The sequence below is a fragment of the Anastrepha ludens genome, chromosome 6 (genome assembly GCF_028408465.1).
Source record: "Anastrepha ludens isolate Willacy chromosome 6, idAnaLude1.1, whole genome shotgun sequence".
NCBI lineage: Eukaryota > Metazoa > Arthropoda > Insecta > Diptera > Tephritidae > Anastrepha > Anastrepha ludens.
In genome coordinates, this window is record NC_071502.1 from 21704323 (window position 1) to 21732274 (window position 27952).

The following is a 27952-nucleotide window of genomic DNA, read 5'->3' on the forward strand; positions in this document are numbered from 1 at the left end:
AATTAAACATTTAAACCATCTTCACAGCTGATTCTTAATTTTGCAGCTAATCTGCCATATTGGAGCGAGTACATTAATTTTTGTGGAATTAAAGGCTAATCACTCCATATGTGAACGTGCTTTAAGTTACTCTCACAATTTTGCTGCCGATGGCCAAGCCTTGTAATCTATCATACTTGGTTAAAACTATGCTTGCCTCAGTACTCACTCTTTTTACACTGTAAACCATACACATGCATATGCACGCACACAGGCACATACGTTTGTGTGTACATTAAGTACACACTTGCATTGTGTGTATGAAAAATTTTCAAGTTCATACAATTAGCAGGTGGTAACACTCTCTAACAGCGGGGGCCGCTACGGCTCTCTCCAACATATGGGAGACCGCTCCACGTGGTAAAAAGGCAATAACAGTGCTACAAGTATTTCGAGCGAGCAGCAGCTGATTGCGATATGACGAGCTAGGGCTTGTGGCCTCCACGGGCAGTCTGCCTTCAGGCTCCCACCGTGGACAGTCGTATTGCGGAGCAAACAGTTAAATATACATAAATACAAATATCATAGGATTTATTGTTTCTGCTAGGAACGTGAAAACATAAAATATATACATATATTTTTTTGGCAGCGAAAGTGAGCAGCGAATAAATAAATTCTAGTAGCCTTGAGTGTAAAAGTGTCAGCAGAATAAAATTAGCACACTTGTTATACATACAAATGCACATATTTGCTGAAATTAAATTATAGATTATACAACGCGAAATTGGCTATGACCGATTGTTAAAAGCCATTAACATAAATTCTACACTGCAGATTATTTGAGGTAAACACAAGCACGGCTGACAGCAATTGAGCACATAGAAAAACCAAGAGAGACGAACTCGCGTGCACGTTTTATTTACTTACACGCACCAACAATTGCTTCACAAAAACAAAAATAAAGAAATAAATAATAACAGAAAGACGCCGCACGTTTTCTTGCCTCAAACGAAATAAAACTAATAATAATAGTTGTAAGAAAGTTTAAAAATGGAGTTAAATTTGTCTGAACAAAGTGAACGTCTGGATCCTGAAAATACGCAGCAGCAGTCGAGAAAATTTCAACTAACCCATGGCACCAAATTGTCACTGCACGAAACTACGGATATACTAAAGGTAAGTAAACACTACATATGTATGTGTGTTTGTTAATAGGAATGTACGTGTGTTGGGGAAAACAGCTTAAATCGATTTAACATTTTCCGTCAGTCAAGTCTGAATTGCTGGCTAAGATTAAAAATGTCTGAAGTCAAGTAAGTTAGTTTGTCCAAAGTCCACGTAAAAACAAGTACTTTGGTGTGTAAATATGTATGTACATATGTACGTATGTATGCATTTTCAAGTATGAGTATTGCTGTTGGTTTTAATTCTGCTTTCACCAACTGCTGGTCGGCGAACTGCTAGCAGTTCCAAAAGAAAAACGTCAACATGTGTAAATGCGCTTATGTATGTACTTACATATGTATATATGCAGGTATATGATTTAACGTATGTACTTACATATGTAAGATATTCTAGAGATTTGCTGAATATGCGCAAGTGCAAGTAGTGTCAGGAAAATAGGTGAATTATTACAAGCCGGCGATGAAGGAAGTATGTGTATACGTATGTATGTATGTACATACTTGCAAACATATGTAAGCACTCACAAATAAAGAGTAACGGAATTAAAAGTTGTTTTACCAGCAAAAATGCTGGCTCATCGACAAGTTTGGGCAACCAATTTGGCCAAATTTAAAGTGTACACACTTTGAGCGAAAAACTTCCTTAAAAGATCTTTGCCTAGACCAACACTAATGTTAGTTTGGAGATGTAAGTTCATCCACAGCATAGGAAGACACATCAAAATATGCTCAGCTCTCTGAGTTACTGTTGGCTCGTCAAAGATATATGTAAAAGGTGGTCAATTTAGAGATATCGGATGTTAAATCAAAATAAAACATCGTAAATGCAAATTGATTGGGAAATCTTTATTACTTTTCTGTAGAACCATTCATGATGTTTATTTTTAAAAATAATCTCTTTCAAATGTTGACCGCAACTGCGCCATAACTCGGCCATCCATAAACACTAATTTTGAAGGATTCGCTGGAGGACTTCGGTGGGTATGTCGTGAATAACTTTAAAAGGTGAAGTCCAAAATAAACAAGACTGAGCTAAAATAGAATAGAATAGAATAGAATAGACAGGAGCTCTGTTCTGATAACTTCGAGTTTATTTATTCAAAATAGACTCCTCTGGCCACGATACACTGTGTTGCGCGATCTAAAAGGTTTTCGAAAGTGTTTCAGGTCATTGACCGGAATGCCCTCCAGGATGTCAGTATAAGTCTTTTGGATGTCCTCCACGGAAGCAAAACGTTTTCCTTTCATGGCCAAATGCAATTTTTCGAATATGTAGAAGTCACAAGGAGTCATATCTGGCGAATACGGTGAGTGATTGATGGTTAAAATGCGCTTTCTAGTCAAAAATCAGACACTAGAGTGGATTGATGAGATGGTGCATTATCATGTAATTCATGGTGCATTATCATTCAATAATAAGCGCCAGCTTCCTACTTCGGAGTATTCAGGGCGAATTCAACGAATGCGATGCAACAAACGCTTCAAAACGCCAAGATAGAAAATTGCATTGACGGTTTGGCCCGTTGGCACGAACTCCTTGTGGACAATTCAAAAAAAATTTTATGACGCCAGTCAAATTTGGTCAGAATGGAACCGCGGCGGTCGCAAAAAATCGGTACTGAATCTTAGGAGACAGGACATAAAAAAGAGGAAAGGCTACTAGCAGTACATGAAAGGCATGCAAATAGACGGGGACTACCACATAATTGCTTTTGTTGAAGCTGTCAAGGTACTGAAGAAGAGGAAACCGTGGAACACCTCCTGTGTACATGCATTGTTCTATTCAGAGAGGGGCTTTCTACGCTCGGATTTGTTTTACTTGACAGCATTGAAGAGATCTATCAAATAGTGATACCGAAATTAACAAAATTTATTAAATCCACAGTTGGTTCAGTAAAGATTCAGAAGAGTCAAGCACGATCTCCAGTAGTATCACAATGTGACTATTCAGGCCTAAGTATGACGCATAACAGTCACTCAACCTAACCTAACCTAATGTAGGTTGGAGCACTGCCCCAGGCTGTTGAAGAAAGGAGCACGCAGTGATCTTAATCGTCTAGTTGCCAGATTCGAACATTTACAGAGGAAGTGCTCAACAGTCTTCCATTTCTGAAAGGTACCCATAGCTTCGGTAATGGGAATTGACTCTGTAGTACTCAGCGTCAATCGAAATGAAGCTTTTTATCAGTATTTTCGAAAAAAAGTCAAAAACACCACCGCACCAAAACTTCCGCTTTGTATGTGTAATCGTAATTATTTACTATTAAAGATATATTACACCGATGTGCACACATTTTGTTTAAACGAGGCTTTTAAAGAAAACAGAAAGGGATGCAAATTTCTGTATCGAGGTTTGCCGGCGGTTAAGGGTCAAACTGCCACCCACGACCTTAGTACATATGTAGCTACATTCACGTTCACTAGCAAGCTCGCCACGGAGCCACATACCAACTTTATGGGCTGCTCTTAAGAAAAATAAAGCCCTAAATAATGCTTACATACGTAATGCTTAATCAGTTAATTTTAAAAAACAAATTTTATTTTGCTGAAGAGTCTCAAAAATATGGCCAACTGGCACGCTGATGTGAATTGAGTAACAAGATTTTGCTATTTGAAGTCATTCGATTTCTTTCTTTGAGTTTTTTTTTATTAAAGAAAAGTGTATGCCAATAATCCAAAATCAATTCCTGAATCGAAAGGGGAAATCCGACCTTTTATTGGTGCAATTTAGTTCGCACTTTACGAAAATACCATCGAAAATTTCGTTAAAAGGGTTAAAATGATGCGGCGGTTAAATGCAAAGTCAGAACATTCTAAATCAACACAGTTTTTTTTTAAACATCGCTAACCGCGTCTAGTGGGACTATTTTATTTCTATAATAATATACATAAATACATACATACGTACATAGTAGAGTACGAGAGGGAAACTAAATTTATATGGATTAGTTGGAGCCCTCAGTACTTGTATTAGCGCTGTATTAAGCGGTTAACATATACGTATGTTAGTTTAAGTTTTGTAAACAGAACTATTATTATTTGTATAAAATTAATTTATACGCAATATTTATGAGCTTGGACTGCAAGCATGCTTCTACATGTGCATATATATACGTATGTATGTATTACATGACTATACTGTTTGTTAGAATATTTATTTGGCGCTCAACGTGCCTATAACCGACTCTCTGCGCTCTCTACATTCGCATAACATTTCTCTGTTGATATTGAATGTGTCGCATTATCAGGCATTATCGCCTTTGTTGCTGTTATAATTTCTTGTTTTCTGCCTTCATTAACATTTTATATTATACGTATGCACTTCGTATGCATCCGTTTACAGATATACTCATGCACTCATACGTACATACATATACAACTATTTTTATTTACATGCACTGTCTACTACATATGTATTTTGTTTTCTTTGTTAGACCCGCCGTATGGAATTTCTTTGCGTCTTACAATTATTCGCTTGGTTTCCTATTAACTTGACCCATATTTTAGGATGTCAATTGAGTTGAACGATAATTCTAACTAATTTTTTTATTTAAATTTTTTTGTTTTTGAGTTGGAAGGAAGATTTGTGGGGAAAAAGTTTTGAATAAAGGTATATTTGCACACATATGCACATATTTATATACGTTTGTATGTATCTATGTATAAATACATAAATGTAGATCCATACACTTAAGTATGTACATACATATTTATATGGTTACGCACATCTGTCGTTAAGCTTTGTATCGCTTATCTTGAAATTAATTCATGGCAATACATATCAACATTTAGAAGTGTACTAAATATGTACATTCATACATACATATGTACATACATAAATATGTACACAGATGTTTCTTGAAATTTTAATGGGCAAAAAAAAGACAATTTTTCGTACAAATTTCTTTCTAATGACTGTTTTACGACAGAAATAATAATTTTGATAAGGTGTATGTACGTCATTACAACCCATGGGCTGAAAAGTCCCGGGCGTAAACCATTGATAGCACTAGTTTCATGTCATTCACCCCTTTTTCAGCTGCTACTAACCTTAAAAGGCAGCTGTTAAAATTTCATGATATTCCATTTATTAGTTCGTGAGTTCTTGCGCTAAAAGTGACACTAGCTTTGTTAAAAAGAATTTCGTGTTTTAATTTTGCACTGCTTCTTGATGGGAGACATCACCGTTCAAGCGAAGCAATGGCTTGAAAAGTGTTATGAGGACTCCGCTCCATCAAAAACAACAATAAATCGATGGTTTGCTGACCTCAAAGTGGACGGTACAGTGCACAAATCAGGCGGTAACACCAAAAACATCGAAAAAATTCACAAAATCATTTTGAATGATCGAAAAGTGAAGTTGCGTGAGTGTGCTGACATCGTAAAGATATCAAAAGAGTGTGGTGGCTTTATATTGCATAAGTATTTGGCTATGAGGGTGCTGAGTTTGAGGACCAAAAATAAGACAACGCACCGTGTCACTAGTCAATCAAAACGATGGCAAAACTACATGAATTGAACTTCGAATTACCCTCACATCCACCATATTCGCTAGATTTGGCTCCCAGCGACTACTGTCTGTTCGCAGACCTAAAAAAATGCTTGCCGGTGAGAAATTTCGCTCGAGTGAAGAGGTCATCGCTAAAATTGAGGCCTATTTTGAGGCAAAAGAAAAATCATTCTACAAAAGTGGTATTGGAATGTTAGTGCGACTCTGGAACGATTGGGTTGTTCTTGATGGGAGTTACGTTGATGAATAAAGCTAATTTTGCAAAAACAAAACGTGGTTTATTTGTTAGATCCGAGACTTTTCGGCCCATGTGTAATGCTTATAGTGACGCACAGAATTGAATGCCGAATGGGTTGGTGCGTGCCTACCATTCGGAATTCACAGAGCGAACGTAGGTTCGAATCTCGGTCGCCCCTCGGCAGGCAATGGCAAACTTCCGAGTGTATTTCTGCCATGAAAAAGCTCCTCACAAAAATATCTGCCGTTCGGAGTCAGCTAGAAACTGTAGGTCCCTCCATTTGTGGAACAACATCAAGACGCACGCCACAAATAGGAGGAGGACCCCGGCAAACATCCGGAAAGGGTGTACACGCCAATTATATGTACATATGTATATATAAAATCGTGCCATAACTCCTGTTGGATGTAAATTTATATTTATGGCAACTCACCTCTTTCTTGGAGAATAGCCTAACAAAATGATTTGTCAAACAAGTTTACCGTTGTTATTCACAGAATCATTTCAAGTGTGTCAAAGAAAACTACATACTTGAGCCAGAAATTAATAGTGCAGTTAATTGTGTGCATAAAAAACGAGCTAGAATTATGTCAAATACCCTACCCTGAGTTTAATAAGGGAATAGGGGGTGGATGAGGTACTGTGATGAGTAGAGGGCACAAAATACCATGAGATCGAAGTGCAAACCTCATTAAGAATCTATTTATTTATCTATGGCAAATACAAAATGAAAAACACAAAAAAAAAGTCGGAAAACCAGATCATGGCTTTAGTTCAGAAATAATTCCTGAGCATGTTTCTACTACTATTAAGTCGAGGGGCTGGGGTGAAATATTTAGAATACCTATCTTTGGAGTACCTATCATTGCCCTGAGGCAAGGAATCTTAACGTAGCGGATAATCTCTCGTTTGGGGTAATCGATTCTCTCATTAATGTATTTTTTTTAACAATTCCAGGCTTCAACAATTCGAGAATGTACAATAGTTAAATATAAGTCTCCACGTCCATACGCAAACATTTTTTATAATTTCTAGAATCGGACAAATCAAGCCTTTACATGATATCTTTCCCCTTCTTCTATTTGCCAATCATTCACCCATACTTTTCTGCGTCTTGCTCTTTTTTCCTTTTTCAAAAAGACGTAAATAACAAACATTGCAATCGCATCGTCCGCGTTTTTGCTATCTAACTTTACGCTATCAGCACAAAGTCACATATGAGCCGCTCGCCGTCTGTGGCAAACGACAGCGAGTATGTTCGTCGTCTGTATCCTACTTAAGAATGAATGTTACGCCAATAATTCAGAGGTGATTCATGATCTGAAACATGGAATCGAAGTTAGCGTTGTTGAGATAAGTGTTGAAGCTGGCGAAAATGTATGAACGAATTGGGTTGATACGATTGCAGTTGTGGAGTTTATATACAAAGAAGAGATTGTACTCCCTTTTAATGGAAAAAAATGTTTCAGAAATATTCATGCGTATTTTATTTATTGCCGAATTTAACTCAATTGCGAATTCTAAATGGACTACCCTTCAGTGTAATACAAAAACAAAAAAAAAAAAACAAAATATATAAAAAAATATCGATACTGTTTTTCCATCGAAATCATAAAATTTATTAAGTAAGACTTCCGCCAAGCTATTAGAAGTCTTGGTCCTTATAGGCGAAAAACTCTAGTAATCGATTTTCACTATCTTCTCTTAATACCAATTTCTTATCAGTCAGGAAGTTTTGCAATGAGCGAAATCGGTGGTAATCGCTTGGTGCCAGATCTGGACTATATGGCACATGCTTTGGAATGCTGCTGAAGTGACAGTTCTTGGTCGGATATAATCCGAGTCGTTCCAGTTACGTAGAACCGACTGTCGTGAGAACAAACCTTCCTGACCGTTAGTCCTGGTTTGGCCACCATTTGGGCTGCTTCATTACGCTTTGCCCCTGAACGCTTTCGCGCAATATGGTTGTATGTGAACCATTTCTCAGTCACCATCCGTTTAAGAAATGAGTCGATTTCATTCCATTTGGCCAAGGCTTCGCAGTTGGAAATTCAATCCATCATAATTTTTGGTGTTAATTGGTGTGGCAGCCAAACATCGAGCTTCTTTTTGAATCCTGTTTTGGGTAAATTATTTAAAACTGTTTTATGGGCGATCTTTAGCCCCTGGGCGATGTCCGACTACTAACATGCCGCTCAACTTTGTTTATTTCTGTGACTTTTTCGATGTTTTCGACGACGGGCCGGCCTATGCGAGATTTATAACATCAAAAATGCTTGAACGGAATCGACGAAACTAAAATTGGACTTAATTAGCTGTTACACCTTAAAAAAATCAACGGCTTAGCTTGCATTTTCGCCTTTATCAAAGAAAAACTCTAAAATGTATCGAATTTTCCTCTGTTGCCTTCGGCTGTTAACATCCTGTAACTCGCAACTGAATGGAACAAATGAAAAATAGCAAAATAGTTTTGTTATTGTAAAATGTCACCCTGACAAAGAGCATAAACTTTAAATTGTTTGATTGCTACTTTACGAGATATCGATCACTACATACAGCCATCCACCGAGAAAATAATGGCTTTCTTTTTCCTCAAACTATAAGAGAGAGACGTCATGAAGCACCCTTTAAAACGGCATCAAATGATACGACAAAACGGTGCTTGTTTGACCTCAAAATATTTCGGAAAAATATAAAATTTACGTGAGCCGGATCGATCTGAAAGTACCTCCATATTAGATTATTAATTATTTACCTACGTCACTTCGTCAAATTTAACGGCTAATTATTCGTAAGTTATGATTTTATATTTAATATTTAGTTAATTGATGTGGGTTCTGATCGGTAGCGAGATAACCCCAAACGTGCGTGGTCCGTTCACGATCTTTCCAATTGTTTATTCGACCTACAATTTATTTAATTTTGCTTGATAACAAATAATTAATGTGAATTCGTGAATGGTTTATTACTCAACTTGAAATTTATGATGACATTTAAACCTCAAATAAATTTTATGAAATTCATGAAATAACTTGTAATGATAATTGATAATTTATTTGTATATAAGTATGTATTATTAAAAAACACACACACTTCGCTGCTGTGAAATCTTGCAGGACTAAGCTGACAGTCGGAGTGAAATCAATTGCTTTAATTTTAGAAATTTTTTTGAGTTCATCCCCTGATTGGTTGGTTGGTTGAAGTGGTAATTCACCACGAAGACATTTAGCGCTTCCTCATCATTTTGGTATCACGACTTCGCTACCAACAAGTTATACGGTTATTCCTTCACGACTACATCCAGTCTGTGCGATTGATATATTACCTCTTCAAAAAGCGGGTTGCGGGAAGTGGAAGATAGTTTCGTTTTTCTCCTGTTGATTACAACTATCACAGCATATATTGTAAGGGATACCCAATAAGATTATCCCCTAGTGGCTGATCAATATACACCCTCGCTTAGTCCGAGCGGGACATTCTCCACTCACTTTCCATTAAGGGAACAGGGGGCAGGTTACGCAATTTGAAGACAGGACCTGGGAAAACTGTTCACGATTGACTCTAAGTTGAATGGAAGCGTTGGCGGATGAGGATTCGATGAGAAGCTCTCCATCAAATTCAAGTTCAGGCTACAGAACCACTGCAGTGTGTTCCAAGTGGTCATTGTCGCGATCAAAGATGTAGTTTGGCTCACTCGTGTAATAACTATAACGGAAGTAAATATTTGCTTCAACAGCAAATCAGCAATTAGGGCTCTGGACTAATGCGCTTGAAACTGGCTCCCGTATGGCTTCTCTTTCGATCTTCTTCTTCTTCTTGATTGGCGCGTTAGCCGCTTACCCGATTTTGGCCGAGTTTAACAAAGCGCGCCAGTTGTTTCTTTCTTGTGCTAGCTGGCTCTAGTTGGACACACCAAGTGAAGCTAAGTCCTTCTCCACCTGATTTTTCTAACGCAGAGGGGACCTTCCTCTTCCTCTGCAACCACCAGCTGGTACCACATCGAATACTTTTAGGGCCAGAACGTTTGTATTCATTCGGACGACATGTCCCAACCAACGTAGCCGCTGTATCGTTATTCACTGCGTTATGTCTTTGTCGTTGTAAAGCTCATACAGCTCATTGTTCCATCGCTTGCGATATTCGGCGTCAAAAATGTGCAAAGGTCTAAAAATCTTCCGCAGAATCTTTCTCTCAAACGCTCCAAGGGACGCCTCATCGGATATTGTCATCTCTCTTTCGATCACATACGAATTATTTGCTATTAAGCTCATCAGGGTACCAATGAACCTGTGAGGTAATGTCCGCGCGAGATAAAAGAATGGCGCCCTCTTGACTATCTCTGGCCTTTTCCTTGTACACCTCTCTCCTATCATCACTGCACTGTTCTTTCCTCTTCTGTTTTTTTTCAGCAATGATATCGTAAATAACCACTTAATTTAACCTAGTTTTTCAACTAAAATTTTCTGCTACCTCGGCTGCACTATCACGGCAAAGATGTCAACTGCAGGTTGCAAAAAAGCAAGAGCGACGCTCGGGCGAATGCTTATAGTATGGGCGAGTTCGTGAATCTCCAGGTGCTCTAAACTGCGAATATTTAGCTCAAGTGTGAAGTCAGTATTGTTGTACGGAAGTGAAACATTGCTGGTCTCTAACACCATCACACGGAGGCAATCTACTGACAATCTTTCGTCAATAAATGCCTCCGCATCATCTTTGAACAGCATCAATAACGACGCGCTGTGGAGATCAACGAATGAGGAGCCTATCCTATGACAAATCAAACGCAGAAATTGGCGATGGATAAGTCACACATTTAGAAAACCACCAGATAGCATCACCAGAATGGCACTGGACTGAAAGCCGGTCGGCCAAAGAATACTTGGGGAAGGTCGATGTGGCGCGAGCTAGCAGATGCCGGCATCACATGGGATGCCGCAAAATAGCAGCTCAGAACTATGTAATTACGTTAGAAGAGTCTTGTCGATGCTCCCAAGCAGAGTGAACAACGTAACAATTTTTTTTCAATTAGGATTTATACTAATGATTAATCACAATAATCTCAGTTTGCACAAATAGATAGAAGATTACAAAGTGGAAACATTTGTGTAGTTTTACTAAGTATCAAAATAGTCAGGTTTTATAAACAAAAATAAAAGTTCGGTTAGGTCAATGTAAATAAGAAAGATTACAGAAAACCGAACAGAAAGAAAAAACAGGTTTGTAAACAAAAAAAAATTTGAGCAAAACTTTTCAATTATGGTTGACTCTGTGACTTTTACTGAGAGCACTAGAGCAATACGGAGATATATGCCATTTTCTGTATTCTCTCAACCGTAGGGTTTATGGAGAGCGACCGGATAGTAATATTAGTTTTTGTTATGCTTCAGCAGATGTCAAATATTCATTAGGGCTTGCCATTTCATTACGTATCGGCAAGTGCGAAGCCGAGCGCGAGAAAATTAGTAAAAAAATTTTTAATAATTTTATTATTTTTTATTGATTATAATAAAACAAAAAATTAATATAATATTTTATTATATTAAAGATATCCGTGTAGAGGCTTCTCTAATGAGTCTAAAATGATTTTTTTTGTAATAAAAAATATTTACGTATACAATAACGATAGAAAATCATCTTCTAGTACGAGCCTCATTTTTGACTCAGCGATTATATCAAGAAGCAAAATTACCATTATTGGTAATCCATTAGTTTTCGATGCATCCACAATTATTGTCTGTTTGGCGCGGTTTAACGCATGACGCCATCATCCGATCTTCCTTCCCTCCAATTGAGGAAGAACACACCGTTACCGTCAATGGTCCTCGGTACAGAGCGATATTATAACCTACTTTCTCAAATCTCGACTATACCGATAAAACCGAGTTGTGGCGCTACATTCCATATAAGCAACGTAACACTCGAAAATTGGACCGACCTCTTGAAGAACTGCCTGCAAATTTCAGATGGAAATTTTAATGATTTGCTACTCCGCCTTTTATATGGGTGAGATGGCCAATGCAGCGTAGCCACTGTATTTTTACACGCTTAACAATGTCCATGATCCTAAATAGCTCATACAACTCGCTGTTCCACCGTACGCGGTACTCCTCACTAACGTGGAGGTGGCCAAAGATCTTACGTAGAATTTTTCTCTCGAAGGCTCCCAAAACTTTTTCATCCGCTGTTGACATCGCAAATGCTTCTGCGCCATATATTAGAACGAAAAGGATGAATGTTTTGTAAAGTGCCAGCTTAGTCCTTCGAGAGAGAGCTCTACTTTTCAGTTGCCTACTGAGCTCAAAGTAACATCTTTTGGCAAGAGTTATTCCCCGTTTGATCTCCAGGCTAACGTCATTTTTCTTATTAATACTGGTCCCAAGGTAGGCAAAGTCCTTCACAACTTCGAATTGTTGGTTGTCAACACTGACATATTGTCCAAGACGCGAAGACTCCCTTTGTGTTGACAGCAGGCACTTTGTTTTACCCTCATTTACAGCAAGACTCACATTGCTCGCCTCTCTCTTTAAACTGGAGTATGCCGAGTATACAGCGCGGTTGGTTTCGCCGATAATGTCGATAATCCCGACAATATATGCTAGTAGCATGGTACTCTTATGAAAGATAGTACCACTGCGGGTTAGCTCAGCAGCGCGTAAGATTTTTTCCAGCAAGAGGTTGAAAAGGTCACAAGATAGAGAATCGCCTTGTCTGAAACCTCGCTTGGTATCGAACGGCTCGCAGAGGTTACATCCTATTCTGACGGCGCTTGTGGTAGCGCGCAACGTCATCTTACACAGCCGTATTAGTTTTGCGGGGATACCAAACTCAGACATAGCGGCATAGAGGTGATTTCTATCCGTGCTATCAAAGGCGGATTTGAAATCGACGAAGAGGTGGTGTGTGTCGAGTTATTTTTTGTGGGTTTTCTCCAGGATTTGGCGTATTGCGAAGATTTGTTCTATGGTGAACTTACCAGGTCTGAAGCCGCACTGATAGGGTCCAATCAGTTTGTTGACGATGGGCTTCATTCTCTCGCACAATACGCTCGACAGGACCTTGTATGCGATGTTAGGCAGGCTTATCCTGCGGTAATTTTCGCAGATTGCAGGATCACCCTTCTTATGTATTGGACACAGCACACTCAGGTTCCATTCGCTTGCTCTCATCCGACTATATCCCGCAAAGGGCTGATGCATGCGGTTTGTCAGCTCTACACCTCCAGCTTTGTATAGCTCGGCGGGAAGTCCGATATCTTCAATTTTCGGATACCTCTAAATTGATCACCCTCTACATATATAAGGTATTCACAAGGGTGTCTTAAGTGTCGTATTGTTGTATTTGGTAAACTGTAAATAGCTAAAAACATATTTAGGGGGCTTGCAAGGTACCGTTCAAATCATTTTTACAACTAAAAATAGTTGGCCGTTGTTTCAAGTCTTCTAAGTATTTATTTAACCATAAAAAACGTTACGACGTAAATCTATATGACACTTACGACACCTTGTGAAGCATCTAATAATCTTTGTAGCAGCAATCTACTTTATTAATCTGGTTTATTATGTTTGTTTAAAGAGATGTACATATTTATCTCTTCCATTTATTTACAGAAACCACAATGGAACGCCCTGTTAGCGATAGTAGGCTTCGCGACCACACTGGGCGCTGCAGTTCCGGTTGGCTACTGTATTGGCGTTATTAATGCCCCGGCAACGGTAAGTTGATAAGTGCGCGTGCATGATTAGCAGACGATTTTTTTTATTCAAGTCTTTAATTTCGATTTTTTATCGTTTGATTATTATTTTTTTATATAGATAATAACGGCTTGGTGTAATGAAACACTACACGAACGTTACGGCGCTAATTTAAGTGCTTCCGGTTTAGATTGGCTCTGGTCAACGGTGGTATCGATTTTCCTAATAGGCGGAGCTATTGGCTCTCTGGGAGGGGCTAATGCAGCAAATAAATTCGGCAGGTTAGTTAATGCTCTGTTTTTTATTATAGTTTTTTGTGCGTCATTCCTCTGTCATTCGTCGCGATAAGCATCGTGTGGATCTGCTTAGTGCATAAATACATTTGTAGATGTTTTATTTTTGGTATTTGCTATGTCAAGATGTTTACAAAACAAAATTTTATTTACTATCTTTTACATACATATATATTTAGATTTATCGTGTCTAACTTTTTAGATTAAGCCCTTAATCTTTCTAAATACTAATATTAAATCGTAGAATGAATTGTGTACAGAGATCAAAGCTCTAATTCAACTCACAGGGAAGATAAAGCAATTGACCGCCGAAGTCGGGTGTGCTTGCGCGTGATATATTGACTAGTAGGACATGGGTGTGCACCCTATATCGGGCTTGTTTTGTAATTTAAAAAGTTTTTTGATTAGCGAGGTTTTTTATTATAGAAAAACTTCTCATGAACACTGTGTGCCGCATGGAGGTGGCATAAAACCGAAGAGAGATTGGAATTGAGAAGAGTAGGGGCAAAATTCGAAAGGCATAGTGCAATTTGGTGAATGCCTTGGCCTAAAACTGTCATTGTTGCTATAAATACAATAACTACTTTTACAATTAAGTACGTTTTGAGAGTTAAGAACTCATACAGCATATTCATAAAAACCTATGCATTCATATAAATTTACATGCACTGTTGCAACCAAGAGTGTTGTTTAACTGATTACATATTCGTTGACATTACAGGGTTCGGCTTTCGAAGTGTAACCATTTAAAAAGGCCATAAACTTAGTTTGGAGAATTACTTTTATTCAATTTAAAGTAAAAAATGTGTGAAAATAATACAAAATTAAGAATTAATTTACTTTTGCTCGATATGACCACCTTTTGGCTTGTATATGGCCTTGAGACGGTTCAGAAACGAATCGCAAGTTGCCCGAATGTGACTTGCAGGCATTTTGGGCCCACTCGCAGACAATGGCTTTTTTCAGCGTCTTGAGACTGGTGAATTTTTTAGTTCGGCTCTCCAAAATGGGCCAAAGAGAATAATCCATCGGATTCGCGTCTGATGAATTTGAGAGCCATTTTGTGGACGTTATGAAGTTCGGAACGTTGTTTTTTAGCCATTCTTGGTTCACTCGAGCTTTGTGAGATGGTGTCGAGTTCTGTTGAAACGTCCATGGTCTGCCACCGAAATGAATGTTTGCCCACGGCTTCAAAGAGTATACTTTCCCTATAATATTTCGCATTTATCTTGACGACAGGCTCTATGAAAACGATTGGAGAGCGCCCATCTCCGGTTACAGCGGCCCAAACTATTATCTGTGGCGGGTGCTGCCTCCTGGTGGCCAATCGATGACTCAAATTCTCGTTTGAACTTTCGGGCAAATAAACCTTATCGTTTTGGGAGTTTACGAATTGGTCAATTTTAAAAATTTTCTCGTCAGAAACATACAATGCTTGGAAATTGACCGCTTTCGGGTAAGCTAAGCAACTCCTTCGCTCTCTCAAGACTGACTTGTTGCTGATTTGGTGTGAGATCAAATGCCTTTTGGATCTTGTAAGATTTGACTTTGAGATCATTTTTCACTATGTGGCGGATGCTACGGTCAAATATTTTCAGTTCTTTCCCAATGTGATTGGCACTTCGACGGGGATTTCACTCAAGTCGCTTATTCACTTCTTGAATCATTTCACTTGACGTTGCAGTCATTTGATGACCACCCCCATGACGTTTCGCGATGCTACCAGCATCATTGTCACGAGTAATGGTGCGATAAACAAACACTTTATTTACTTTAAGGTGATCGAGCTCACGAACAATCGCTGGTTGTGATTTTCCAACCAACTATAATGCAATCATACTATTACGTTTAAAATCCATTACTGCTTTTTTTTTCTTTTTTTTAATGTTGTGGGAGGGTACGAAAGGTGTCGAAAAAAAAATTTTAACAACTCATTTAATACCGGTTGAAATTTTTTTTGTGTATTGTTGACATTTAGTAGAATAAAACAAAAATAGTCAGCTGCGCCGTAGAGGGGGGAAAATACGTCAGCTGAACGCAATGATACATTCTTGCTTCGGCTGATGGTCTTCCCACCGCTATAAACGCAGCTGACCATCATTATTATATTTTCATATGTATGTGTCCAAAATTTTGTAAAAAAATTGTAACCGGCATAAGTAGTTTTACTTTTTAATTTATTTTACAAGTTCGCCTGTTCAGCTGGTATTAAATTAAGTTGTTAAAAAATTTTTTTCGACACGTTTCGCAGCATCCCACGCACGTACCCACCGCTACTGGACCAGGTGACGGTTTGTTTCGTCATCCATTGGATGGCGTCTGCCTTCAGTATTAAAATCAGTCGGCATGAAATGATGAGGTCAAAATGACCCCTGGCTCCCGGACTAGTATGAGCTTTACCACGAAATAGTCATAGCGCAGCGAATAAAAATCTAATGGCTACGCTGGCTGGGTCTTGTCGTCTGAATGGATACAAACGCTCCTGCTCTGATAGTATTCGATGCGGTACCAGCTGGTGGTTGCAGAGGAAGAGGAAGGCCTCCTCTGCGTTGGAGAGGCCAGGTGGAGAAGGACTTGGCTTCACTTGGTGTACCCAATTGGCGCCGGTTAGCACGAGAAATAAACGAATGGCGCGCTTTGTTAAACTCGCCCAAAACCGCGTAAGCGGTTAACGCGCCAATTGAGAAGAAGAAGCTAGATAACGCTGTTTGGTGGTCTACGTTTCGATTTTGTCCTACAAATAGGGCGCCTCCTATTGGAAAATAGTTTTTTTATGACACATTTTTTTATTTTATTAATATTACTTTTTTTATATAATATAATATAATATATTTTATCAAAATTAAATAAATTTCTAAGACGTTATGCATTTTTTGACTATATTATTTTCTTTCCAATTTCAGAAAAGGTTGTTTTCTCATCAGTGGCGGACTGTTCACGATCGGTGGAATTCTATTCTTCTTTTGCCGATTGGCTGGCTCCGTGGAAATGCTCTTGCTTGGCCGTTTGATTGTCGGTCTTGCTTCGGGTCTCACCACAGCCATCCTCCCAATGTACCTTACCGAGATCGCACCGCTTGCTCTACGCGGCACTTTTGGCGTCTTCTGTCCGATTGGTGTGACCGGTGGTGTTGTGGTGGGACAAGTGTTTAGCTTGCGATATGTCTTCGGCACGGAGGATTTGTGGCATTATGCCTTAAGTTTTTACATGCTATTAGTGGCAGTCTGCTACTTACCGGCATACTATTTTCCGGAGAGTCCGAAGTATCTTTATATTGTGCGCAGTGACCAAGAGCTGGCTCGCAGTGAGTTGCGTCGCCTATGTAAGGGACCTAATGCAGTTGTTGTGATCAATCATGAAATCGATGAGATGGAAGCCGAAGCCAATACCAAAGTTCAAACGCGTAGCTTTTTTTCAGTGCTGCGTGATCCGTCATTATTGCTGCCCTTGATAATTGTGTGCTCATTCCAAGGTGGCCAACAGTTGTCTGGCATAAATGCGGTAAGCGAACTGGACAAAAAAAAAATTAAATGTATTTCGCAATAAGAAAACTCATACTAAATTTATTATTTCGCAGATATTCTATTATTCGGTGTCAATTTTCATGAAAGCTGGACTTTCGAAAGCCGATGCAGAGTGGGCGAATTTGGGTGCTGGTTGCCTGAATTTATGCATATCACTACTAGGACCGATGCTGATGTCAAAGTTCAATCGCCGTCCATTGATGATGTTCTCCAGCGGAATTTGTGCAGGCTTTCTATTTACAATCGGCTTCGTTTTGTACTATATCGTGAGTTTTGGGCGACCAAGCAACATTGGCGCATAATCGTAGACAAGTTAAAGCCGGCTATAAATAAGTTAGCGCATACTTTGGTTAAAAGTCTACTTTAACTTAATCGTAGTCGAGATAGAATGGACTTTTTCGCTTAGTGCCAGCTCTAATGTTAGAGTGAATTTCTGTCTGTGTTCGGAGCGTTAAGTTCTGATATTGATTGAAAAGAGAGTCGGTAATGGAAACTGTTGTACGGGTTAGGTTAAGGCCTTTATGCACTGCTAGCAGGTTGATCTACTGTGCGCCCCCTAAGCTCTTATTTAGTATTGCGAGGAATCGTACCAGCTCCTTGTGAGGGAGCATTTGCAAGTCTTCTTTCTTTAGTAGATACGAGCTCAAGATTCTGTGTCTCCTGTGACCTAATACTTCAAAGTTGGTGATTAAGACTTCCGTGGACTCCTCTTTATCACAGCAGAACCTACATAAGCTAGTGCTAGATAGTCCTATTGTAATATTTATTGCAGACAAAGTGGCTTGTAAGTGCTACACAAAGTAATCAAAGGCCCTTTTTATGTAGGGTTAGAGCAGAATTTGCTCTGTTGGTATTAAAGTTCAGGAACTTTTCGGAGTGATCGTTTAAGTATTCCCTGGTTTTTATTTAGATCCATTTTTAGGTTGTTTTTGTTCAAGCCGTAAATGTGGTTGGTCCTCTAATGGCCATTTGGCCCCTTTTTCGGCATAAAAGTTTGCCTTTTCGTTTCCTTTGTGTCCTCATGTCCTGGTTCCCAAACCAGGGTGACCTGATTAATAGTTGGCAGTTTATTGAGTGCATTGTCACTCTCCATAAGGAGCTTTGAATTAAACGTGGAACGTGTTGTGGAACAACATCAAGACGCACACCACAAATAGGAGGAGGAGCTCGGCCAAATATTGAAGAAGAATTGTAATTTATTCTATTTCGAACCTTCTCTTGGATACGATTTTCACAGTTTCCATTATGTCGAAAAGCTCCGCATGGGAAATTGTGGTATCCGTATGCAGTGCTAAAGAGTTGTATGCTCGAGGCCCCACTATTGCTGCTCCTACCCTGTGGAGCGTTCTGAATCCATCTTAAGTAAATTGTGACGAACTAACTAAAAGTGAAGACACATTTTCATTTAGTAAACTTATGCCTCTGTGGTTTGGTGGCGACGGACTATGGTTCAGTACACACTTCGGGAACTAATATATAAAGGCTGCAAAGAAGTGTACTTATGTTTATGCATCACGGATGCCATGAGTACAAGCTCCGGCGATGCCCTAAAGTTATGTTGAATAAATATTTTATTTTTTGAATTATGACACTCTTGCAGGAAATTAGCGATATTTACACTTGAAATAAAAATACTTCAGTCATATTATGTAGTATATTGAACGTTCATACTGAATAATTGAGAAAAAGTGGCGGCGTAGCAGTATTGCAATTTGTAGTGACAGTCAAGCTGCACTGAAAGCCCTTGAATTCCACGCTGCTTTTCGAAATTAGTCGGTGTATGTAAGACAAAACTGAACAGTGTTGCAAAACACAACAAAGTTAGTCTTATTTGGGTGCCTGGATATTGTGGTAATACAGGGACGAGTTAGCTGATAAACTGGCTAATGAAGGCTCTGCAAGTATGCCACTAGGCCCTGAACCCTTTCTAGGTGTCAATTGACGACTTCATGAGGTCTACCCATAGATGACGTTGGTCTGGGTTGAACTCGTGCAGAGTAGCCAAGTGCTTTGTGAAAGAACCAAACTCCTAAAACTCAGCAGAAAGGACCTGAGAGCACTGGTTGATGTAATCTGAGGGCACAACGTCTGTGGTCAGCATATGGCTGCCATGCCCGATATGCCGCCTATCCTGTCTTGAAGATGACGACACTGCACAGCATTTTCTCTGTAGCTGTCCGGCGTTTTCTAGAATCAAATTCAGGAATTTTGGTTGCGATATACTGAGTATGGATAAAGTCCATACTCGTCCTCTTCGGGATCTCTTAAGATTCATCAATGAATTCAAGAGATTTGTGGAAGAGTGATTTCAAACTATTTTATCCGTCTTACCACCCACATTTAATCTTTCCTATCTCTATTCTTTCTACTGAAATCTATCCGGGTGTAGTACAATGGTTTCCTGACTGTGCTTGGACTTGTCCAACCCCCCACAAATCTAATCTAATCTAACAATCAGCTGGGCAAACATTAAGTGGCGTACTTGACAGTATAGGGTAATTTATTTTGTGCAAAGTAATAGAAGTTTGAACAAAAGTAGGCTTCGGGGAGAGCATAGCACTAAACTTATTATGGAACACCAAAAAATAAAGCCGGGTCTAACTCACCACTTGTTTTGCCTTGTTTTCGTTTCTTTTCTTTTTCTTCATCTGAAATTAATTAAATTGGTTTCATTGCAGGATACTACCAGCTGGTTTCCGATGTTCTGTATCGTTTGTGTTATGGGATACATCTTCTTCTATCAGTTTGGCTTGGGCCCCATTCCATACTTCATTGGCGCAGGTTTGTATGATTAAAAGTAAAAAATGGTTATGAATCAATTTATGTATTTATTTAAGACCTTCGGTATTTTAACATTTAATAACTCTGACACTTTTCAGTCGATTTTGATAAATGTGCACGATTCCAAAAATATATTCAGTGCATTTTAGTGTTAAGTTGATACAAATAACTGAAAAAATCTGGTGAAACTGTAGCGCTTTATATTGAAAATAATCGTTCAATTGTGGAAACTGTGCGTACTTATGAAATGTGGAAGAAATTCAGCGTCTTCGGACAACATAATGCGGAGTTTATTGCAACTTTTCATTGAGTTCGGGCTTGTGCCTGTAGCCGCAATCGATCGCATTCGCGACACTCCAATGAAGTGGCTGAAGTGCTAGAGAGTGGAAAGAGTGTTGCCAATAGTCCAAATGTGTCGCATTGCCACTGACTTCAAGAGTTACCCCTCGGTTGTACAACTTTTTTAAAACCTTCGGTTGGGCACCCGGGTTTGGCGCTTTTTTCGAACGCTTCGAGGATCCTTTTTAAAAGGTTATATCCATAAATCAATAGGAAATTAAATTTTAAGAAGCCACGTGGAAGCTTAAGTCGTTAGCTAAAATAGAAATATATTCAATTCAAGTCCAAAGTCGGGTTCCCAACGGATGTTTAAAAGTGAGTTGAAAATGATAATCATCGCTTTCTATACAAAGCCCAACTTACTCAAATTTTGGCAAGCCGCGTTGATTGCATTGTGGGTTACGAGCGATGATTAAGTTACGGTTTAGCTTTATGCTGCTGATGAAGTTCATCAGATTTTTGACATCAAAGGCCTGTTATATCAGCAGGTGTAGGAACGAAGTGAGAACCACGGTGCCTACATCTTAGTCCCGCCAGAGCAGAGCAGCTAAGGAGAATCTGCTGAGATGATTCCACCTCATCCTCCATACAGCTGACGCACAAAGGATTCGAAGTAATTTGAAGTCTCGCGGCATGCATATCTCGGAAATCGTGCTTTATGAAGACACCTACGAAATTTGAGAGCTGAGATTTTGCCATTATCAGAAGATCCCTCGAACGCTTTCGATTCACACGTGGCCAGAATGATTTTGCGACCTTACTTGCCCAGCGCTCGCTGAGTTGGCGCGAAACCCATCATTCCAGGAGCAGAGCGCAGGTGGTCAAGGGGATCCCAATGCTCTCCGTTCGCAGGAAAATCACCTCACATGCCCCTTGACTGGTCAGCTCCTCCGCCTCACCGTTTCCCGTAATGTCGCTGTGACCAGGAAGATGAGCTTTATGTCAAAGGATTCACACTTATGCGATCGTCAGTGAAACCAGGCATGCCCTGACCAGTTTCGAATGTTTTCGAATTTACTTTTTTGTTAGTTATGATGCAAGTGCGCAGCCTAATTGGAATAAATTGAGAGAATATCCATTACTCGCTTGTCAAAATCGGCTGCAAAATGTCAGAGTTATTCAATGCCAAAAAATACCCAAGGTCTAGCTGGCGTAATCGTCCATATACGTATATTGTTGTATGTATGTACATACATATGTATGTGTGCACATCATCATTAAGAGGCAACCACTCAAACGTTTGCCGAGGTAAATGGAACCGAGTCACTTAAACTTGTGGACTTTGGTGCATCGCATTGCCGGTAATGAAATCAAATTATTGACCTAAACCTGCACTGCTCTCACTCTGGCATTTTATGCTACATAACTATTAAGTTTATTTCTTTAATTGAATTCAATTGAATCGCAGGCTTTATTTTCACAGCCTTTGTGTTCACGTGATTGCAATTGGAATAAATATTTTTATATGTGACGATTTCTAAAAATTACTACGCCAGCATGCAACGAAGTCAGGCTTTATTTTTAGCTTTTGAAGTTTTTTTTGTATATTAAAATCTACGCAGTGCCATTGACCGCCAGCTGTAAATTTTTATGAGTTTTGCAATGTAATTATGCTGTGCGACAAAACAGGACGAGAAGAAAATAGAAACAGCAATTATGAAAGAAGAAGAACTGCAAAATATTGGACCAGCTGCCGTTTTGTCAGTGTATTGAAGTTTTCCTAATTTGGTCTTAAGTTGATCCAACCATTCACATTTACTATTAATATTATATTTAAGAGCCTATAATAAAATTTCAAGACATTTATTTTTGTCTAACGTTAATTTTTACCCTTATTTCTTAAAATTTGAAGCTAATAGGATCGATGGATGGTTAAAATGTTCCACACAAATTTTCCCCGGAGAATGTCAGTATGGGTCTGCTCAGACAAAACCAATATTCTACAGCTCTTCCTCTTTCATAATTGCTAACTATGCTGTAGGTATATCTGCTTATCTTGCAATTATCAAGTTGCTTAACCCCAGAAACTTCTCTGCAAAGTTCCAATTACACGACGGTCATGTTGGCATGCGTTAAATTTTAAGGTTATGGACTTTTTTGGCAGAACTCAGAAAATTTCCCCTTTTATGTTCAAATTCAAACGTGTGAAACTTGATCAAAGTCCTCGTAAATCCGGATTTTGCTTCCAAAGTTTCGGTCGCAAAGCTTTTTGCTATAATCTTGTCTATAGAGGTTCTTGTATTGTATTCAAATACAATAAATAAATAAATAAATAAATCAATAAATAAAAAATGAAGTTTTTTTTTAATACAAACATAGATACAATATCAAATACATAACACTGTTTGTTGACACTACAACTAGTTACACATAAACTAACGAGCAGTACAATTTTAGTCTCATAGCCCCTTTCCTAAGTTAACAGCCATCATGCCAGATCATAGGGTTTAATTCGATGGAGTCGACGGGTAAGGCCTGAGGTGTTGAGGAGTTTGTTAGCTTTTCATTCACGTGCCTTTGAAATCTGAGCGAGTGGGCCTCTGCTTGTTTTTTTAATTTCTTCAGCGACTATAGGAATCTGGACGTCCCGATGAATATCTTTATTGCGAACGAACTAAGGTGAGTTGAGAATATCTCGAAGGATTTCATTTTTGAGGCGTCGAAGTATATTTATATTGCTTTGACTGGCGCAACTCCATAGTTGCGCGCCATAGAACCACACAGGCTTTATAATTTGTTTATATATACATAGATATTTTATTATATATGGATAGCTTTGATCTTCATCCAATTAGCCATTTCATTTTTATTACCTTCAGATGGATGCCGTTTGAGTTTTATATGCTCCTTCCATCGAAGCTTAACATCGAGCGTTATGCCAAGATATTTTGCAGTGTTTGCATGTGAAATTGCGGCACCTAGCAGTATTATTGGATACTGATTCACTTTTTTGTTTGTCAAGTTTATATGAATTGACTTGGCATTGTTGAATTTTATGCGTTTTTCAGCACTTTTTCTAATTGCTAAGATGGCAGTGTCGTCGGCAAAAGTGGCGATCAAGCTATTCGGGGGTGTCGGCAAGTCTCTGTTTCTTTGTTTAACGCGAAAGTAGCGTTCGCTCAAATACCACTTTAGGAGGTCGCAAAAATCATTTGAAAGGCAGGTTTTTAGTTTGTTATTTAAGCCGGCATACCAAACCTTGTCGAAGGCTTGAGCGATGTCCAGAAATACTGCTGAACACACGTTATTCTGCTCAAAAGAGTTTTCGTTTTCAGTTGTGATTCTGTACACCTGATCGATGGTTGAGTGCTTACTGCGAAAACCAAATTGATCGATAATTGACGGTAATCGATTCAGGATGAGCTTTTCAAATAGCTTACCAATTTAAGGCAGCAACGAGATTGGTCGGTATGAGGAAACAAGATGTAAATCTTTTCCCGGTTTTCGTTCACAGTAAGAGTATACAAATTGCCACATTGATTTTCGTTGGGTGGGAAGGTTTTTGTTAAGTGTTTTGCAAAAGCTATTGCCTTGTCTTTGTCACTTTTTGCTCATGCATTATTATCTTTTTTGATTGGAGTGGGGAAAAATTCTTAAAAAACGAAGGACAATTTTCAACGAAGAGTTTTATACCAAAGTTCTATCATACTTTCCGCACGTTATGCCAAACTATTTAATATATGCATTTTCCCTTATTAGAAGTAAAGTGTGCAACATTTCATTCAAATCGGAGAAAAGTTTTAAAGGAGGGATGCACCTCCGAAGATGCTGCTGTATGTATGTTTGTGCGTACTATAAATTTGTGCAATAGTTGTGTCATTCGGTCAAACTTGTGCACGCGCTACAATTGCATTTAATTAAGTTTGAAAAGCATCAAACTCGCGCCTTAATTGGCAACAATCAAGAGTTGCGTCCGAACGTTGGGCTCTAAGAATAGCTCAGAGATTTATTTATACTCATAACAATTCTTCTAAGTAGCTAATGAATGGCCTTTGCACACTTTGATTTGTGTGTCTCATCGTGCGTCACTACACCCAGGAAATAGAGGATGAATTGATATTCTTTAAGCGACTTCGGAACTAAGATTAACTTAAGAGGTTACATACGTCCAGCAGCGCCAAAAATGCGCTAAAAGAAAAATTGTTTTTAAAAGGGATAACAATAGAAATAAATGTAAAAAAATGTTTATTTATGTTTATTATAATAAAAACAATTTTTATTAGTATTTAAACTTTCTAAAAAAATTTATTTTAAGTTTTCTTTAGAAAAATTAGTACCTATACGAAAAATCACGTAGCGTAAAGTACAATGAAAAAAAAGTTACTCCACTGTTTGCATATTTCTCCAAGAAACACTTTATATGGATTAAAAATATTTTTGCGATTTTTTTTCTCGACTTACTATACGTATGCTAAGCTTTAGTAAGCCGCCTCTAGCTCTAAAAAGCAAGCTTATAGCATACGACGCTAGCTTATCCGAAAAAAATTTATAACAAAATCAAAAGAATTTGCATATATAATTTGTGAGGTTGAACACAACCTGGTATTCGTCTTAAAATAAAAACATTGGACATATGATTAAAATATCTGACGTTTTCACTCGGCAACTCTCATCGAGGGGAGATTAGAGGCTTCCGGCTACAGCAGTGTTTTCCAATACTAGATTTTTGCAATTAATATGACGGCAAGATTGTTCGGCACGATAAACCTCACTCTTTCAAAACTTGCTTGCTCTCTATACCCTCAACCACCTCAGAACGGTAACGACTTACATACCGTTACATTTTAACAAAGTAATATCGTGATAATGTATATAACACAAATCAGTGCAAAAGTGTCCGAGTAATGGAATTGTTGTTTCTTAATTTTTTCTATTTTTCTTGAAGCAAATATATGAATTTTTGTGCTTTATACAATAATTTAAAATAATATTCAATTAAATGAAAAAAATACATATATTTAATAATATACCTATATTTGTATTGTTTTCATTACCTTTCTTTCTTAAGGGGGTCCTCTAGTTTCTTGGGTCGAAAATATCGAATTTTTTGTTTTTTCATAAATCACATTTACAACATGTGTTAAAAGTATGTGCTGAAGGATTTTTCGATATTCGAAGTGGCTCACAAGTTACGGCCTTGAACGGAGCAGGTATACTTTACTATAAATCACATGCGCGAACTTTGAAACGCGTTTTTCTCGAAACACTATTTTTCAAAATAGTGACCACGATATTTCAAAAACTACTGAACCGATCTTGTTCAAATATATACCTCATCTTTAATATATTATAAGCCAGCGATTGAACTAGGATTATCATGATTGCTTCGATAGTTTTTTTCCTATGAGCGAAAAAATTAAGAAAAAATAAGTAAAAAATAGAATTTAATTTTCAAAAGTGTAAACAAAAATTAATTTTTGTAATTAAGAATTCATTCTAGTTCAATCGCTAGTCTTAAATATGAAGATTAAAATGTCGTTTGGTTTTTCGATTTCAGATAAGCCAAACAGCCGCAATCTTGGTCACCGTCAAGCACCTCTTTTACTTTATGTCTTCTTGTCGGCCACTATAACTTTTATTCTATTATATATTTTGTCTTCAAAAAATTTGTAAAGCTCATTTAAATGTTACTAAAGATTATGTGAACACAATGAGATTTATTATTTTGATCGTTTGCCCGTTAAAAATTATTGAAAAACCCGAAAAAAAACAGACGAGAAACTAGAGGACCCCCTTAATGCAAAACATCCGCACAGTTTTGCTTTCCACTGTATGTACATATAACTTTCTCTAACTCCGGTTGGAACGTAGGATCAGGTGACGACTTACTAGAAGTATATTCAGAAATGTCAGCCAATAGACTAAGGCAACGTAGCACATGGACTGAAAAGTCTCGGGCTTAAAAAAGACTACACGGTTTTTAATTGTTCCAAATTAGCTTTATTCATTCAGCTAACTGACGCAACTTCACTTTTCGATCATTAAAAACGATTTGTTTCTGATGGAACGGAGTATCCATAACAGTGGAGTACCCATTCAAGCCATTACTTTGGTGTTTTATGAACGGTATTTTTTTCCTTTCAAGAAGCAGTGCAAAATTAAAACACGAAATTATTTTTGATTCATTGTTTTAAAAATAACAAAACTAGCATCGCTCTTAGCACAATAACTCACGAACTAATGAACGGAGTATCGTGAAATTTTAACAGCTGTCTTTGTAGGGTTAGTACTAACTGAAAGAGAGGTGAATGCAATAAAACTAGTGCCATCTATGTGTTAGGCCCGGGGCTTTTAAGCCCATGTGCTATTTATACTTGGAAGCACTGATTTAAGCAAGTGGCTTAAGAGCTAAGTGGCTCTGAATAAATGCACCTAAGTTTGCTTCTGTTCAATTCATTCGTTGTTGGCTACCCACACAAATTTTAATTTAATTGTAAATCAGCGATTCTGTGCATTTGGAAATTTTCCGTCAATATTCAAATTTCTCTGATTTTTTTCTTATGTGTTTGTTTCTTATATTTCTTATTCTTAGATGACTCAACTTTAATAAAATAAAATTAATTTCATTGCTCAAAATGTTTTTTCTACTTTCAGAACTCTTCGAAGTCGCGCCTCGACCGGTGGCCATGTCGATGGGCAGCTTGGCGTCCTGGGCATGCAATTTCACAGTCGGCATGGCATTCCCTTCGCTGCAGAACGCGTGGGGTGCTTTTGTTTTCATGCCATTCTCTGTAACCTGCTTGCTACTCTTTTTGCTCACGAAATTCTACTTGCCAGAAACACGTGGCCGCGATCCATCCGAGGTGGCGCCACTTGTCGCCAAAGGTTTCCGCTCGAAGGTGAAATAAGGCGTGCGGCACTCGTTGTGATAAGTCAATTGACATAAAAAAAGAAAAGTCAACCGAAACTACAAACTAAACTAAACTAAACTAAAAGTAAGGTAACCAAATAGTTTAATGTTTAAAAGGTGTACTGAGGATGAGGATTAATTATTGTCATAGGTTTTTGTTTACGTGAGCGCACAGTAAATTCTTCAGTCAAGGATTTTGGATTTTTATTATTCTAGAAACTTAATTTAGGTCTAAAAAATGTAATACTCTTAAGAAGAAGCAAATGAATTTGAAGAAACTAAATGCCTATGAAACTGCAGGTATGTAACTCTTAGAAACAAAGCTATTTTCAAGTGTACTTATGTACATAGATAAGTATGTCTGTCTGTTAGATATAGAAAATACATGCACACCTGTTAACTCTACACAGAATTGTATGAATGAAGAATAGTAAAAGAAAAAAGTTATATATTGTTAAAGGTTTTGCATTGCGCTAATAGAAATAAGAAAAGAAAAAATAGTTTTCCATTCAATAAATAATAAAAGAGACTCTAGAAAATTAAAACAAAAACTGTTTTATTTT

General features: G+C 38.1%; 1 protein-coding gene across 1 annotated transcript; it reads left to right on the forward strand.

Moving 5' to 3' along the window:
- Positions 1-498: 498 nt before the first annotated feature.
- LOC128866488 (solute carrier family 2, facilitated glucose transporter member 3) lies at positions 499-27943 on the forward strand. Its single transcript, XM_054107286.1, has 7 exons — positions 499-1155; positions 13519-13623; positions 13723-13883; positions 16799-17396; positions 17473-17685; positions 20098-20200; positions 27134-27943. The coding sequence occupies exons 1-7, from the start codon at positions 1030-1032 to the stop codon at positions 27385-27387; spliced, it is 1560 nt and encodes a 519-aa protein (XP_053963261.1). The 5' UTR covers positions 499-1029; the 3' UTR covers positions 27388-27943.
- Positions 27944-27952: the final 9 nt, after the last annotated feature.